The following is a 17584-nucleotide window of genomic DNA, read 5'->3' as shown; positions in this document are numbered from 1 at the left end:
GGGTCAAAGCAGGTGTTTCCAGTGATACTAATTAAGGTTCTGTTCCATTTATTGCAGCAGAGACTTTCCACTGATCCAACCACACCACCCTGCACCACAGCAGCACCCTGACTTGGTTTGACCTGAATGGAACAGAACCTTAATTAGTATCACTGGTAACACCTGTGTTTTCCCTGCTAGTTCATGTCAAAATAGCTGCTGTGAAAAAAGATCTATTCATACCACATATTTTTATGTGTAAATAATTATTTACACATAAATATGTAAATAATACTTTTTTTTTTATCTTTGATACTTGCGGTGTACTTTTACTTGAGTGACATCATAAATGCATGGCTTTTAAATGCATTAAGATATTTTTATATTGCAGTATTGCTAATTTTACTTAAGTGAAGGATCTGAATGCTTCTTCTACCACAGATGCGGTGGATAAATTTACAAGATGACATACAAACAAAGATATTAAGCTAGACAGATATAAACAAGAGCTACACAACAAACTGTCAACCTATATTCAGGTTAGATTGTTGTTATGTACTGGGTTGTGGTGCAGGAAGTGCAACTAATAATAAATCCTATCTATGTCAGTTTTAACAACAAATTAACAAATTAACTACATTGATACATGAGCAACAAAAATACACAAAACCAAAGAGTCTACATGCTCAGACCTGCTTCACAAAGACGAGAAAGGGTAACACGTGTAACACGTTTGTTTGTTTTTACAATCTCACAGTTAACATCTAAAGTGAAATCCTGTAATCAAGTTGAACGAGAGGTTACAGAGCAGACTGAGAGTCTGTCTGAGACTATGTTAAAAAAAAAAAAAAAAACCTCCCCGTCTCCCTTTCTTTGTCAGCCAAGAGAGAGGAGTACTACAGGGCAAGAAAAACCAGTCCAACATCCCTTTACCACAGACACACACATTACTCATAGCCCAGGGCACATTCCTTAGTGTAAGTATTGGGAAACGTGCCAGATTTGGCAAGTCATTTAACATTTTTAGGTGATTTGGTTTTAAAATAGCTTTAACAGTGTTAAATGCAAGAAAGCCCACATCCATGAGTCAGTTTACATACTGTAACAAATGTTATATACTGTAAGTCTTACAAAGCCTCCTGACGGGCAGCCAAGGAGATCAAATGAATCAGAGAGCTATAACTGCCTGCTGGGCTGGCACAGTGGAGAACTAAGAGGTGACGTTTCAGAGCAGTGCCTGGCAAGTTCTCGGCTATAAACAAAACAGTATTAATAGCTTCATGACGGCAACCATGGATGAAGTGCTTGTTTCATCCATAGGAGCAGTGCATGTGTAAAGAGTAAATGTGAACATTTCCCAGTTTGCTTCTTGTGTTACAATGACCGGATTATCCGAATAATAACATATGGGATACAGATAAAGAGGGCAAAGAGCAAGTCAGCTGAACTGGAGTACCCTGCAATTCAGAAGAGATAGAAGTTGTGTTAAAAAGGGCCTAGTGACCTGCACACACTGGCACCAAATCAACACCCTTTCAATGATCAATAAATTCACTGTCAGCGGAGTTCTTCAGTTACGTAAGTGAAGGACCTCCACACAGATGTCAGTCCAGTGGTTTATAAGGCGTCACTTTTTTTTACAGCTTTATGGACAGCTGATATATTCTCTATGACTCTCATTGCACAGTTATGATCTCATTTTCATACAGACTCTTATGCTACCACACATTGCAAGGCAATGCTTCATCCCCCAGCTTTCTGATGCAGACGCAGAAGTTCCAGTTAATGAACGAATTGTCTGTATGATCAGTGTCATCCCCAAATAGTCGAGTCTTTCTGTGACTAATCATGCATGTAATTAAAGATGGTGAGCTGAAGAATTGGGCTAATTTCCCAGGGTTAACAGAGCCAAACATGTTGATGTGCTGAGCTACTGAAGCAGAATGATAGGCACTGCATCACTGGAGCTTGTGTAGCCTAATGAGGGAAGCTAAGTGTGTGTGTGTTGTAATTGGGGGAGCTGTCTGATCCCACTCTGATTAGACTTTATCAGTAAGAAAGACAATAGGGACTGTACTCATGAAGGAGCCCATATTCACTCCACCCATGTCCCAAACCGGGTCCGACTGCTGCTGGTGGACCTGGTTGTGCAACAAGCTTCTGATCTACGTAAAGCTGGTTAGAGCCGTGAAAGGGCAACCATGACTTCACTTAGATCCACCAGAAGGCCTGGGAAAAGCCCAGCCAAACCAAATCACTCAGACCTATGGCCATACGTTGCACACAAACAGGCATTTAGAGAGTATTACCAGCCTAATGTTGTTAGATATGCATCACACATAATTAGATACACATAACAAGAACATATTGTACTGCACCATCTCAATCTGTCTAAGCTACACAGGACACACATATGCCCCAAATTCCTGTCTGCTCAATGTAGGCCACAGAAAAGAAAATGGACTGATCATAAGACCCTTTCCTATTTTTTTTTTTTTTTTTTTTTTTTTTAGTTTCAGAAATGCCATCCCCAGTTTTCTCCTCCTCTATGTCCTGTTAAAAGTGTTTTCTCTTTAGTCAGATGACTCAGGTAAGTTCAGGTTAGTTAATGTTGAGATGTTTTGATGTCAAAATAGTGGAAACAAACACCATCCTAAGCTTCTTGTTACACAAGACTGATATCTATACCCTGAACAGGTCAGGGTGAGTAGAACTAAAACCCCATTTCGTCCCTTTGACTGCTGCTCGTTGTTTATAAAGATGTACAGGTTTTTACACCACATCATCACAAAATCATCCTCATATTTTTTATGTTTGAGACTTATAGCTTATATAATGGTCTTAAACAGTATTTAGCATAAACATGGTAATCCTAAACCACATCATTAAGCTGTGCTGTGATTGTTTTGAATAGAAATATTTTGGTCTGAGTTATCCAACCTTCTTTCTATTTTCTGTTACATATAAAAGCTGTCATGTTCTCCATTGTCAAGGTCAAGTATTTTGCCATTTATATGTGTCAGTGCAAAAGTACAGTACCTTGTTGGTTGTTAAGCCTCGCATTCCTGCTGAACGGTTGCTTGTTTGTTTCTTGTGAGGCAGCAGCTTCATGTGCCAAGATGTAAAAGTGATACAACCGTGACACTGTGACTTCAGGTTTCTTTCTAGGAAGTATCTTCTGCTCTACACCTCTCCTATTACACCGTTCTCTGAAGTATGGAAATGTTGTAGTGCTGTGTCACAGCCAGTGTTTTAGCAGTTGCAGGGAGTTAGCTGGCCCTCTGAGCATACTTATCTACAGGGTCCAATATCCATGAGCGACAGGGCCGTGGATCCATGGTGGATATAAGAAACAAGCTTCTCAGGTGTTAAACAGCTACTTTGAATTTTACAGCTGTGTTCTCTCCATTTATATCACCTGTATCTCTCTGACCTCATCATCTCTGACAGACTGAACTTCACACTCCTGATTAGTTGGTTTGATCTTTAGCCCTGCAGCTTGGGGATCGGAAACTGTGACAATGTCTTATCAGACAGATAAAGTTGTAGTTTGTGTCTGCCTTTGCAGAGACAAAATAAGAATGCAATGCAGCTGCAATTAGTAATTTATAGTTTAGTGCATTTGACAAATCTGCGCCTTAAATCTAACCTGAAATCTCTTTTTTTTTCCTTTTCATGTCCCCATGGTTTCAATTCCCACTCACTCATGCCAAATTTAGCAGTGCTGAAATTGACACAAAAGAGATGTTTTTAATGGAAATCTGCTTTTTGTTTCCTCCGAGGGGATCCACTGTGACAACAATGAACCCCATTCAGCAGATATGGAAAATTACATAACTCCATGTGATGCTTGACAAGAGACTGTTTACTCAACACATGCACTCATGAATTAGCGCACAACACAAAGTTGCACAAATAATCATATACACACACACGCACACACACACACCACACAACCAATGACTGCCAGAGCATTTCCTGAGGAATTCAGAGGGTGTGAGAAAAACCCTTTGTGGTCACGTCCAAAAGAAAGAAACACATCAGCAGTTGAGATTGCAGGTCTGACAAGAGGAACAAATGAACCAAAACAGAGGCTTTTCTGGGATCCCACTAACACACAACAAAGACTTTGAATCCTGGTGATTTCCAGACAAATCCTTTTTACACCAGGAGATTGGTCTCTGACCATATTTTATGGAGTTTAAGTCTCCGAAACTCCTTTTATAGTTTTATTAGCGTATCATATTTAGTTTATAAAGTGAACCTCACATCTATGTAAACACCTACTAGATGCATGACATGGGTGTGTATTATTGAGTAAGTCAATAAAAAGAAGCTCATAAACATAAATGATAAAGTGATGACCATGAACACACTATACACAGGTGGAGACTCACGGTGGTGGGAGAAGGGAGTGGAGAGGTGTCAGCAGTTACCAGGTTGAGGATGACCTCCATGGTGGAAGAGCCACATGTGCACGGCTTGAATTGGAATTTTGTTTGGTCTGTCTATCAGTTTGTGTGTCCCACAGGAGATGACCGCAGCCAGGGGAGAGGGGAAGATCGTGGACCCTGGAGAGCACTCATCACTCAGGATAAAAAACAAAGTCCACTTGACACAAAGTCCACTGGACAAAGACCCCACTTGCCAACAAGGAAGTGAAGACGCTTAAGAATTACTGTAGGCTTGACTCAATATCCAGAATCCATAGAGTGATCTGTCTCTCCATCAATGAACTATGACTATTGATAGTTGCAGAGTCTAGGGAGTGTTGTGCTGCTGGTTCACAGAGCAGCCGCTCCTCACAGCCCACGGCCAGGCTTCAGTGCTAACACACGCTCAGCAGTACACAGCAACCAACAGAGAGCCTATGCACACATGCATGCGATTCGCCGAGCACGACAGCATGCATCAGTGGGAGAACAAGGACTCCTCTGGAGCAAAGTTTTCCGTCTGATGCAGGTTTGGGGTGACAGAGCCGAGGCGGTTAATTGGATGTAGATTCGCAGGGCTGGATGGAGGCAGGGTTAAAAGAAGGAAGAGTTTACTGTGAAGTTAAGTGTTCAAAGAATCCGTCGGGGATGAAATCCTCAGAGGGAAAAAAAACAGAGGCAGAGACCCAGAGGACGGATGTGAAGGGGAGTGAGGGAGCAGACAGGAAAAAAAGAGCCCACCAGGAGCTGTCACTGAGAGGGAGACGAAGCGAGAGGGAGCAAAGGAGAGAGGGGTTGTGAGAAAGCTTTGTGAAGGAAAGAGGAGGAGGGGGGGGGGGGGGGGGCTTTTCTTCTGTTGGACTTTCTAGGCCAGCTCAGCTCCAAAACAGTGGCTAGCTCAGACAGAAAGAAAGGCAGAAGAATCTTGCACTCCCGCCTTTTAATTATCACACAGTTTGATTGTCGCAACCAATCAGTTTTCTGAGTGATCACGCTGTAATGAATCACGTTCCGCTGCCTGCGAGCACTAACAAAGTGTTTCTGCTGACCAACAACACACACTGAACTGCCTGAACCATGCATGAAGTGGCATGTTTCTGCACATGGGTTGTATAACATGAAATAAACACGTGAAGAAGTGGACAGTTTTACTTTATGATGGAGCAAAAACTTGCACCCAAGAAAAAAAAATCCAGATTACACAGATTACACAGTCATATGATGATTACAAAGCTGCTATTCAAAACTGTGCATATGTGCACACACATGACTATAGCCTATGACCGCGTCATCGGTTGCTTAACCACTGAAGAAAGCTGCGTGTGAACAGAAAAGGGTCAATCAGTAAGAAAAAAATCATAGGCACCATTAAATGTAGGAAATGTGTCTCTATCAAATAGCACTGTAGATTTGTTTATAGTGAGTAAAATGTCAAGTGGAAATGAGAGTCTTGACTTAAACTTGTTTTTTTTTCAATTTCAACTTGAAGTCACTATCAAACGGTCTGGTATTGACCTTCTTCGCTCCTTTTAAAAACACATGCAAATTCATATTCAAGTGCCATTTTATGAGTTTCAGCGCATTGCTGTCGGCAATAAACTCTTAGGGTTTGTGAGCCATCACTTCCAAAAATGTACAAACCTATTAGGGAGAAAAAGCAAAGCAGGGAGCGTAGGGGGTAAGGCAGGACAAGGGCCACTAAAGACTTCTGTGCAGAAGCTGACAGGAGGGAGGGGGGAGAGGAGAGCATGAATACAGGCTTTAATGAGAGAGCTGGAGGAGTTAGGGGAGCAGGAGAGAGAGAGAGTAGGATTTAGGGAAAAGGCTGCTTATATAATAACAAACCCAACTTGCTGAGACAGAAGTGGAAGTGTGTGACATGTAAGTTGACCCCAGTATTGAATCAAAGAGACACACAGAAACATCAAACATTTAAAGTCTGAACTCGGTAACACTGCAAAGGAAAAGTCAATTATTCCAAAGCTGCACGTCACTAAATCTGTAGCCTATTCCCCTGCTTTTCATTCATAATTGTTTCTATATATTTATCAGTCTCTATAACTCAATTAAACATTCACACAGAATCAAAAGTGTTAAGGGGGCAAACAACACATTAAACTTAACAGTCAATGCTTGAAAAATATAGATAAGACGTGTGTATTTAAAAGGTGTGTAAGATTTAGCAGGTTTTATTTACAGAATCTGGCACAAGTGGAATATAATACGCATAACTGTGTTTCTATTAGTCTATGATCACCTGAAAATAGGAATCATGTTTTTATTACCATTGACTGAACCTTTTATATCTACAATCGCACAGGTCCTCTTCTATCCTGTTGAGCGACTGTTTCCAGCCCAGAGTGGACAAACCAAATGCTGGCTCTAGGTAGAGCCTTGAGCATTTTTTGCAGCCACCATAGTTTTTTCTTCACGAAAGGAAGGAGAGGATGAGTTGACAGGGTTGCAATTAGCACCAACACTGCTAGACGCACTCCTACACGCACTCCTACACGCACTCTACACACTAGTCCTTTAAGTTAGTGGTATTCGTGAAAATAGACGTATTTGATTAATGTTAAGCGAACCTAACAAATGTTATTTGGTTATTTAGCTAAATCACATTATTATCAGAATATTTTGTAATATGGAGGAAGTATTGTATATTGTGTTTGTTGTTAACCTAATTAATTTAGCACCCAACAGTTAAGGGTGAATATTTAGTGACAACTAATCTCTATGTAAGAACTAGTTTGAATTTAATGATGGGTAAATCTCCACTTAGTAAACATTTTGTACTCTGTGAGTTAGAAAAAACAGCTGCATATACACATACAGCAAACGTACGTCATACAGGAACTTGGAAATCATCATATGGTATTTTACACACATACATGACTTAACTGTCACTCGTTAGTCACTTGGTCATCCCACACTGAACGGTCTGACTAACACATGCCTGTTAAATATGAATGCATTGCATTCATTCCAGGCTCCTATGGAGGCTTTGTGGCCCCCTGCAGCTCCTGTCAGTCCAGGAATACTCAAGCTTTCAGGGTGACTCAGGACATCTTTACACATGCTCTGGTAGAATGCCTCAATGACATACCTAAAATAGCACAGCCACAGAGGGGGGTATACTCATGCCCTGACAAGTGACTGATGCTGATAAGCTGCATAGAAAATAGAGATGTTGGCGTCAAGGGCTGTTTTACCTTATTAGTGTCACATTAGTTGACAGAAAGAACAGATGTGATCCCTCTAACATGTTATTTAACTATGTCTTAACTAAGATGGTAAAAGGGGAAATGATTTATCTTTGCAGTGTATTATAACTAAATTAGAAAATACATTTTCAGACAGAGTGGTTCAATTTGTAGGGTACGATTTGGAGACATAATGCTTCTTGTTATGGACCGCCTAGAGCTCCGTTCATTAAATGTCATGTTTTCTGTTCTATTCTCCACAAAACAATGGAGTTGAATGTTGATATTTTCTACAGAGGCACATCTGGGATCAGAGTTGTGTCACAAAAAACATGTAAATCAGACTTGTATTATGCTAGCAATTAAGTAAACTGTGCGAGTGAGAATATCAAGAATACTTGCAAATGAGTTCAGTCAAAAAAAAAAGACCCCGTTCCTCTGATTAAATGAGCATGACACAGATGTTGCTTGCAGACGAAACAATGACCCCAATTTGATGAATGTGTCACATTACAACATCTCTTTCTCTCTCACACACATGCATTTTATGCATGTGTTAAGGACACAGCCTGGTAAACTGGTGATGTATGTGGCCAATCAAGAGCAAGCAGGCTTATCTAGTTATAAAGTATAAGACACCCACACTAAGACTTTAGGCCACTACAGTATCACATGATCTCTTTAGATCTATAGTTAATACTGCAATAAATGGTAACATAAAATGATATACACGATGCAAAAACAACTGTCTAAGCACCAGTTATAAGGTATAATGTTGAAAAAACACGGTATGGAGATACATTAAATTGAAAGCTAATGACTGTTTAGCACATCTTAAATACAACCACATAAAAACAGTCAAAATAATAAAGTACATAACAAAAATATAAATGCAAGACTATTGTTTTTGCTCTTATTTTTCAGACAGATGATATCCTGTAACTCCTGTAGTAGTCATTAAAGAGGAATGGGTCATCATTACGAGTGCCACAATCATCAACTCTGTGTGAAGGACATGTGTCACGCTGCAGGAGGCAAACGGTGGTCATACCAGATAATGACTGGCATTTTCATAGAGTAGCCTACAGAGACCAGTCCATAGTACACCTGTGCAATAATTCATGTTGTTTAATCAGCATTTTGATATGCCACAAGTGTCCTGATGGATGGGTTATCGTGACAAAGGCAAAGTGCTCACTAACACAGATTTGAACAAATTTATGAACAGCATTTGAGAGAAACGAACCTTTTATGCTCACTGAGGAAGCATTATATCTTTTACTTCAACTCACAAGAAATGGGAGCAAAAACAAAAATATTTTTGTAAAAAGTATATATAGGCTTATGCACATGACAAAGACCTTTATGATAAATTGATTAAGACACCCACTCTCTTAACGAACTGCAGTCCTAAGTCCTTGTTGTTGTTATTAAATTATGTTACATTACAGTGCACGATGTTCTACAATGTAATAATAACAGAATACATGACAATGATGCTGTTGAGGAAGTTGTACAGCTTCACAATGTCGATCAAGATTGAGACTGACAGAGCTAATCTATGTGGGCTGAGCTGCATGCAAAAAAGATAAATTCTGGTATTACAGTTGAAAATTGAGTATTCTAAGGAGACAGGCAGCTAAAAGTAAGATGCAATAATCACATAGCTAAGAGAACACTTTGCATTTGTTTAGGATGCTCATGTGAGCTATTTATTGTTGATTTCAACTTAATGTTTCTTTTTTCATTGCTAGCTATACACACACTTCTCTGGTTTGAAAACAGAGGCAGTGTACATTTTGAATGGACAATGCTCTGACTGATGAGCTCACACGTGAAGGCACAGAGAACGACTTGTGCGGGGAAGTTTCCTCAGCCAGCGTACAGAGGCAACAAAATTCTCATAATGCATAATGCTCATTGTCATTCGGAGGACAGAGCCTGCTGCTGAACTAAGGCCAGGCGGGTGCTACACTGCCAAAAAGTTCTGGAAGACTCCAGAAGAGAAAGGGAAGAGAGTCGCTCTGATGTAACTGGACTGGGATTGGAGAAAGGGTGAATTGAGTAAGCATGACAAACAGAGTGCGAGAGAGTCAAACATGAAACTTGAATTAGTTTGTGCCAATACCACAGTCTCCTATATGTGATCGTAAATTGTGCTGTGACATGGTTTGGGGGTGTGAGAGGTTACGTAAAGGCAGAAGAGCAAGGGCTTTGTCTGCACAGACTGGGGGTAATTCAAGCCTGAGAGAGGAGACAACCATGACTCGGGGCTCAGGACCTGTTGAACAATACCTTCCCCATAAAAAGAAGCCCCCTGTCCAACCCTGGCTGTCCTTAGTCTAAGCTCCAGTATAATCAATGCCCCTTATTAGCAGTTACATAAACTACTGGGCACTTTATACACAGGGGCCATTATGACTGGCAGGGTCAGAGAGCGTGAAACATCTTAGTAGCCAACTTCAATACTGGCACCTACAGGAGCCAGGCAGGAAGGAAAACAAACACGATAATAACAACAATCAAACAATTGAATGTTCTCCGTCCTATCTCCTGTCTGGACACAGATAACGGTCAATAACATCAGTTTTACGTCAGAGAAATAAGCCTTCTGTGCCATTAGTAAGTATGACTAATGTATCAACATTAAGGAATGACATTTGAATTACTTCTGTGTACACTGCTGAAATCTTGCAGCTGGTTACAGGTCAGTGTTTGTGAAAATACAGCATGTTTACAGTATAAGGGTTTGCTAAGGTGCAGTACTATATGTGAATTTTGAAAGTGTAGGAAGAAGTCACTGGAAAACACATATATGTATATGACATGCCAATTTACCTCCAGCGAGGCTAGACTAATAAATCGATGGGCTAGTAAAAACTGATTATATCAGGCTCAAAAATCCAGAATTAGAGAAAGAGGTCTGGCTATAACCTTCAGTGTTTTGACTTTTTTCCAATATTCGTATGAACATGAATGTGCAGGTGATGGTGTGATATGTGTAGGACACAGTGTGGGAGAAAGTGTGTTTGTACAGCAAAGCAGTTTGAGTACGTGGGGAGAATGTCTGTCCTTTGGTAGTTGTTTATGTTTATACTCAACCCATCCTGGATCTACAACATGGAAACAGAAAGGGCACTGGCCCAAAATGCAGACTCGGTCAGCACTGGATGCTGTACAATACCCAGAGTACCGCGGCCCAAACCATACTGCCAGTCTATTCATAAGCAGGAAGATAAAGAATCTAAAACAAACAGTCCCAGATTTTTGGCCCCTGAAAGATTATTTGGTCTGGCCCCTCTTAGTTTTCTTATCCTTCTCCACCCCATACCACACATTGTGCCCCCATGTTGACCTCACTGCCCACTTTGAAACAGACCTATTGGATGGTCTGAGGCTGAGTAGAGTTTGGGGAGTTTTATTCATAACAGGTGGACAGATATTGAGAAATGTCATTTGACTGATAGCGTTCATCAGCTTTTATCTGATGAAAATCTTAAAGGGCATTTTCTCATTGCTCATTCAGATTATCTAACAATGTAACTGAGGCTTCCTTCCAAAACTGAGCTTTGCTTATTTGTTTTTGTTTACTGAAAGGATCTCTCAGTCTCATTCCAATTTCATGTCTTAGGAAATACACAGGTCCATTCTTAGGTGTTAATCTAGAGAATGACCCTAGTCAAGATCATAATTAAATCCAGATTAAACTCTGCTCTACTTTGTGCTGAACAGAGATGGTAAACAGACAGCCAGCCCATGTGAACCTGAACAAGACTAGGTGAACTGCTATTCCAGGGATGACAGTGAATTATTATACCATTAAAACAGAAAAACATAAGAGACTGTGAATAAATGAATATCACAGTTAACTTGAATATTGCAACCAACTACAGTCTCAATCCACAAGAGGGAGCTAGAGCACAAAATATGCTACACTGTGTCATCTGCCTTATGGACAATTGACTCTGTTACTGGTCCGTCTTTGACTGCAACCATTTCCTGACAGGTTTCCTGTCAATAACCCTTCTTTTTTTTGCTGCATTCTTTCATTATCACTCCTCCTTCTGACAGACGTGCAGCCCTTTATGTAACATAATTCAGACCTGATGTCACATCAAGACACAGGTGCCTCGTGGGCTGATACCAAGATCAGGGAGGAAGGGAGGATATGTCAAAGAGATGAACAGAGTGAGGGAGGCGAAACACTGTAACTTTTGTGGTTGTATAACGCTTCAAGACAGATCATGAGAAGAGATTAGAAAAAGTGGAAGTTAATGTTAGATAATGTCTTTTATCGTAAAAGAAGTGTGTCAGCATGCAGAAAATAACTCTTTGTGGTGCTATGTCATTTCAAATGTAACATCTTTAACTGACTGCATTATTTGCCTGAACAGAAACATGTTTCCAATGTTTCCATGGTCTGGAGGTAATTTTCCAGTGGGAAAGTGGGCCTTACTGGTGGGATACATAGGGTGAGAAAAAAAATAAAAGATTCCTAGGATTCTTGCTGGCTGACACACATGAGAATGAGAGAAATGGTTCTGGTTATTAGTGAGAGAAAAATATGACGATATTTCCCAAGAGGTTGTGATCAGATTTGAAATGTGTGTTCTAAGTGGGTCAGTGGAGCAGAGCTGAGCTCAGCGATCTATAGTCTCATCCATAATTCATCAAGAGTCGCACAAATGATATAGACTGTGCAGGGAGTGGCAGGGATGCAGAGCATGCCCTCTCTCCGTCTCAGTCTGTCTGCCTGTTTTCTCCACTCCCCCACTCTTTAAGAATGAGCAATTTCCCTTTGAAAACAACCGCCACCACCCTGAGTAAAGAGAGTGAGTGCCCATTAATGTATTTTGACGACAAAGAAGTCATTTTCAGACCTTATACTGACAGTTTCCTCCGCCAAAGCTCTGAAAATTAACCCGGCCAGAGGACAGTGTCTAACATGTGGGTTAAGGTTGAACATAACATCCTCAGTGACTGACTGAACCGAGTATGTGGCAATCTTGGAACGGCTGAGAAAACAGCATAGATACACGTGCATGCCCACACTAATGTCCTCTTTCACACAAACACACACATATACATAGACACACACACCGACCCAAAGAGGAAGGACCAGCTGCAGACCAAAAATAAATACACAAAGAATGACCCATAGTGACTCACTGCTGACATGTGCACATAAATGCACATGACCTCTTGCACAGACATGGAGAGCAAACTTAAAAATATTCATTTAGTCTACAAGGTTACAGCCCCCAATGAGTGTTGTAATAACCAGTTGCAATATGTTATTATTTGAACAAATTTAAATCATCATGAAATTTCCTGGAAGAGTCAATCAACTGGTATTGTCCTTTGATAAACATGACTGCATGAAACATGTCATTCAACTGTAATAAGGAAAATATGTGGAAGTTCTTCATAAGGGGTGGAATATTAGTCTTCTCAAGCTAAATTAATATATTTAAATGCACTTGAAAAGTGAACTTGACCAGCACTGTTTCACACATCTGTGTATTATTAGCAGCAGAGAAACAGGCAGAGCCGCAGAAAACACCTTCCTCATTCAGACCCAGATTAGAAACCTATAAAACTGACTGAGAGGGAAGAATGGCTTTAAACTCACAGCGCTCTCTCTCTATTGATCAACACACACAGACACACACCTACATTTGTCTTTCAAACATTCCTCCTCCCTATCTCTCTTCTGAGCCCTTCTCCTTGTTCTTTACAAAATTGCTAATACAACAGTTGTGGCGCTGTGGTGTGTGTGTGTGTGTGTGTGTGTGTGTGTGTGTGTGTGTGTGTGTGGAATGAACTTACGTGTTTCTACTGTTGTGATGTTAATAGCAACCAGCACTGGATTAGGGCGTTGGCCTATATGTATTATCACATATGCATATTCAACAACCTAATTAAAAACAGGCTGGGGCTACGCTTCAAAGGCAGCACAAACAGTTGGGCGGAGAGTTCAAGCACACACAAAGAAGCAAGCACACACATGCACACCTGCACACAAAAGAGGAGCGTCTGATCCAAGGCCATTTTCCAGCTTTTACATGGTACAACAAAACATTTACATTGCATCTATTTATTTTGTTCTTTGAAGTGAAAGCGGGAGTCCTATTGACGTCTGTTCACTGTCAACCACAAACTTTTCTTTACTTACACTGCTGCACAATGCACAGCTGTGTTTGCACGTCAAGTCAGAAGACTTTATTTAAACGTGCGCTACAAGAGGAAAAGGAAACGGTGGTGTCTTTTCAGCAGTGAGAGCTAAGCAATAGGATGCCATCCCAGCACGTCTTCTGTGTACCTCTGTCATTTGAAATCCTTGACGAAAGACAAAGCTTAATTACAAGGTCTAGAACAAATGAATTGACAAATTGCACAGGAGACTAATTTTAGAAGACACCCCCGCCCTTCTTATTTCACCAGCATAGTGAGTGGTGAGCTGGCTGCCAGATCAGACAGTGAACCTGTGAGGATTCAGCTGGCTAAAGCCGCTAAGGCCCACTTTGAACATCACCATGTTACCATGGAGATGGGCAATTGGATGCACTGTCTGAGCACTGGACACAGATAAGAGGGAGAGAGATGAAGAGAGAAAGACAGTTTCTATGTCATGAAGTAAAACAGAGAGTGAGACGGTAAAGGAAGAAAGAAGATAATTGATGGGGTGGAACAAAAGAATAAAAAGCGGTGTGGCAGGTTGAGATCCTTGTTCAGCGCGGAAAGCCAAGTCACTGATTAGAGATTGTAGACAAAGCTGCATGTGCTCTCTCACAAACAGCACAACGGTCCATCCATCCATTATCTATAACTGCTCATGCTTTGCAGGGTCATGGGGAGCTGCACCCGATCCTAATTGACACTGGGCGAAAAGTCACCAGTTTGTCACAGGGCTGGCACACCGCCATTTATTCACACCTTTGGAGTCATCAATTATCCTATTAACCTGTATGTCCTTGTACTGTGGGAGGAAGTGGGAACACAACCACACACACACACAGGGATAACATGCAAACTCCACACAGAAAGGGTCCTTGCCCCTGCCACAGAGAGGTCCCAACCGGGGCCAGAACCTTCTTGCTGTGAGGCGACAGTGACAACAACTGCACCCATGTAAAATAGCATAAACACAAATATATACAGACTGGTGACAAACTGAAAGAAAAACTTGAACTTTAAATGTGTAATAACTGTAATAACTCTGAGAGAAACATAGTGAAAACTTTGGTTGTCAGTTTAAAATGATCCTAGATCACATGATATGTGATCAGCTCAATAGAAAGACAGTCATTACACAAAGTCTCACAATGAGATGCCTCATATAACGCGTAGCCAATTCAATATTGTAAGCAACATTTTGAAGTGTAGGAGCTCTACGCCACCAGAAGGGGGGATATTTTTTTTTAGGTAGAACAGTGTTTGATCCATCCAGTGTTTGATCCATCAAGTACCAACGCATTACGTAAAAAAACATTACATATTTTTGTGATTTTACTCCCAGTTTTAGAGTGTAATACCAGTCTCGTAATTATGGACACTTACACACACACATGTATTTGTATTGCTTGTATTGATTATATTACTTATGAACGAAAACTAGCAAGTTCACAACTTTGCTAACACAGCCAACCACAAAGTGCAACAACACAAGACATAGCAGCCAGTTAAATATTACTCACAAGAGCATGAAGTTACATGGTGCAGGAACAGACATGCAGAAGCACAGAGTGGAAATGAAAGAGGCATCATTCACCTGATTACCTGTCAGTGTAGCATCAAATTGTTTTAAAATGTGTTTTTAAAATGTGTTAAAAACACATAAAGTACACACAACCCACTGGAAACAAGTAATGTAATGGCGCGAGCAGAGAACCGGACAGGATAAAGGGCAAGAACAGGAGATCCATTGTATTTAATTCACAGTCAATACTGGTGTTTGTTCTTTTGATCAATGACTCGCTGCAACACACACACCCACACTATAGAATACACACTGAACACCACACAAACACAACACCACTGTGTGCACCGAATGACAGGAGGAGAGAAGTAGGTATGTCGACATTTAGATGAAAAAAGATGAATGAAATAAAGGAGGAGTAACTGAAGCAAGGAGGGAGGAGAGGTTAGCTCGCTAATGTGGAGATGAGTAGGCAAAGACAACAGAGGAGAAGAGATTACAGTGCAGAGAAGAGAGATTAACACATCTGAAAAGTCACATTTTTTTTGGTCCTCCTCTGAAAGTCAGTACAAACCACAACAGTCACAGATCGACCAAACCCATTAGTGGCTTTATGATACTTCCTCATCTGACTGTAACACACTGTAATAAAGTTTGAGAGCCAGTATCAACAACTGTGAACCACAGAGAGTCATGTTGGTGAACTGACAATGGCAACACACACCCACACACACACTGCCTGAAAAACAATTTGCCACGGGCTGGTAGTTGGCAAACTCGGCAGTGAGATGACATCACCTCCAGTGTAGACTAAAAGCACATGCTTCATCATCCCCATGACTGGCTGTCTCTCTCTCTCTCTCTCTCTCTCTCTCTCTCTGAAAGTCAATCGATACTCAGTTGTTTGATTATACACAGGTTTGACTGCATGCTTCTGTGACTGTGGTTACTCTGACTAAAGGGCCATCTGCTGTGGCAGTGGTTTGATAAGACTTGATAGTTATCATATGCATCTGCAGCCCTGGTTGTATATAAGTGACTGTGACCTAGCAATACCCTGTTTGTCTTTTGCAGCTTTTCAAACAACTCTAGTGTCACTAAAATAGTTCCAGGACGAGTCACGATGTCCCGCTGCAAAGGGCACAACCATTTTCATCAACACACAGCCGGTAGCCTGGGGAGGTGAGAGACGATGAGAGCGCAGTGATGAGGATGTTAAACTAGCAGGGACGGAACAAGCCCCAGGGAACCAGGTGATGTTCGGCGCCTCCCAAGTGACACTTCTCCTTAACTGCTCTCTGACAGGACAGCACTGGTGGAATAACCAAAGACGACCAAATCCGTCACAACAATCACAACAAAGTCTGTACTGTCAACAAATGCAGAAATTCTGTTTGTTGCAAATCCTTTAAGTGACACTCCTAAGATCACAAATAGTTGTTGTAACTTGTTCAGACCAACACAGAGTTAATTTGTGAGCTTTCAAGGTATTTGTGGGTGTTATTAGAGGAAATCTAGTTGTTCCAACTGCTTCCAGTCTTTATGCTAAGCTAAGATACCACATCCTGACTTAAAACAAACATCTTTGTATTAAAGCTAAAAAATCTTCATAAATTGTATATAGTTTGTGTCGTTGGCTGTTACTACAATGAATCTATTTATTCTATCCTACATGTTCTTCGACAAACACACATGCTTTCTTTTCCATTTAAAGAATATACCATTCCTCTTTTGTTATTTTTTAAGAAATATTTTGCAGCATGCCATTATGGACACCGTTTTACACTCATTTTCTATAATATGCTAAAGTTGGGCAATTGGATGAAAATATTTGCTATCTCCATGTCCATATTTGTCTTTGGGTTGGGGGTGGCTATGTGCAAAGAACAAGTGAGACATGATGCTTAGCAACAGACTCACCAATTTAACCAAAAGAGAGGAAAAACAGAATACTTCCACATCTAACTCGCTGGATTAAGGGTTCACTTCAATCAACCTATTGTTGGTGACGGAGACAGTTTTGGTGAGTTCCTTCTGCAATTTTAATGAAGTGTGTTTATGAGTCAACAAAGCAACTGACCTCATCTTGGTTGACGAGAGACACTCACACCTGCACAAATGTATGTATTAATTATTGCATTCATTAGTTCAAATCTATCACTTTTATGTTTGATCCAAAGGCAGTTTGCGTGTAAGATTTGAACTCTATTTACAGAATATATGTTTTCATTGGTGTAACTATTTACAGATGCCGCAGGTCCTCCTCTGTC

General features: G+C 40.7%; 1 protein-coding gene across 17 annotated transcripts in view; it reads right to left on the bottom strand.

The window, feature by feature from the left end:
* The window catches only part of tmcc1a (transmembrane and coiled-coil domain family 1a), a 41689-nt gene that overhangs the window by 8348 nt on the left and 15757 nt on the right, over window positions 1-17584 (bottom strand). Inside the window, exon 1 of one of the 17 annotated variants that reach the window (XM_027277243.1) lies at window positions 4377-5178. The exons of 15 other annotated variants lie outside the window; for them this stretch is intronic. In XM_027277243.1, the coding sequence (XP_027133044.1) occupies window positions 4377-4436 (60 nt within the window). In that variant the 5' untranslated portion in view covers window positions 4437-5178. Of the gene's footprint in view, window positions 1-3018; window positions 3898-4376; window positions 5179-17584 lie in introns of those variants that run through there. One more of the 17 variants, XM_027277242.1, reaches the window with a different exon arrangement.

Source organism: Larimichthys crocea, unplaced genomic scaffold, assembly GCF_000972845.2.
Source record: "Larimichthys crocea isolate SSNF unplaced genomic scaffold, L_crocea_2.0 scaffold97, whole genome shotgun sequence".
Classification (NCBI taxonomy): Eukaryota; Metazoa; Chordata; class Actinopteri; family Sciaenidae; genus Larimichthys; species Larimichthys crocea.
The sequence above is the reverse complement of the archived record's forward strand: the minus strand, read 5'-3'. Positions and strand labels throughout refer to the sequence as shown.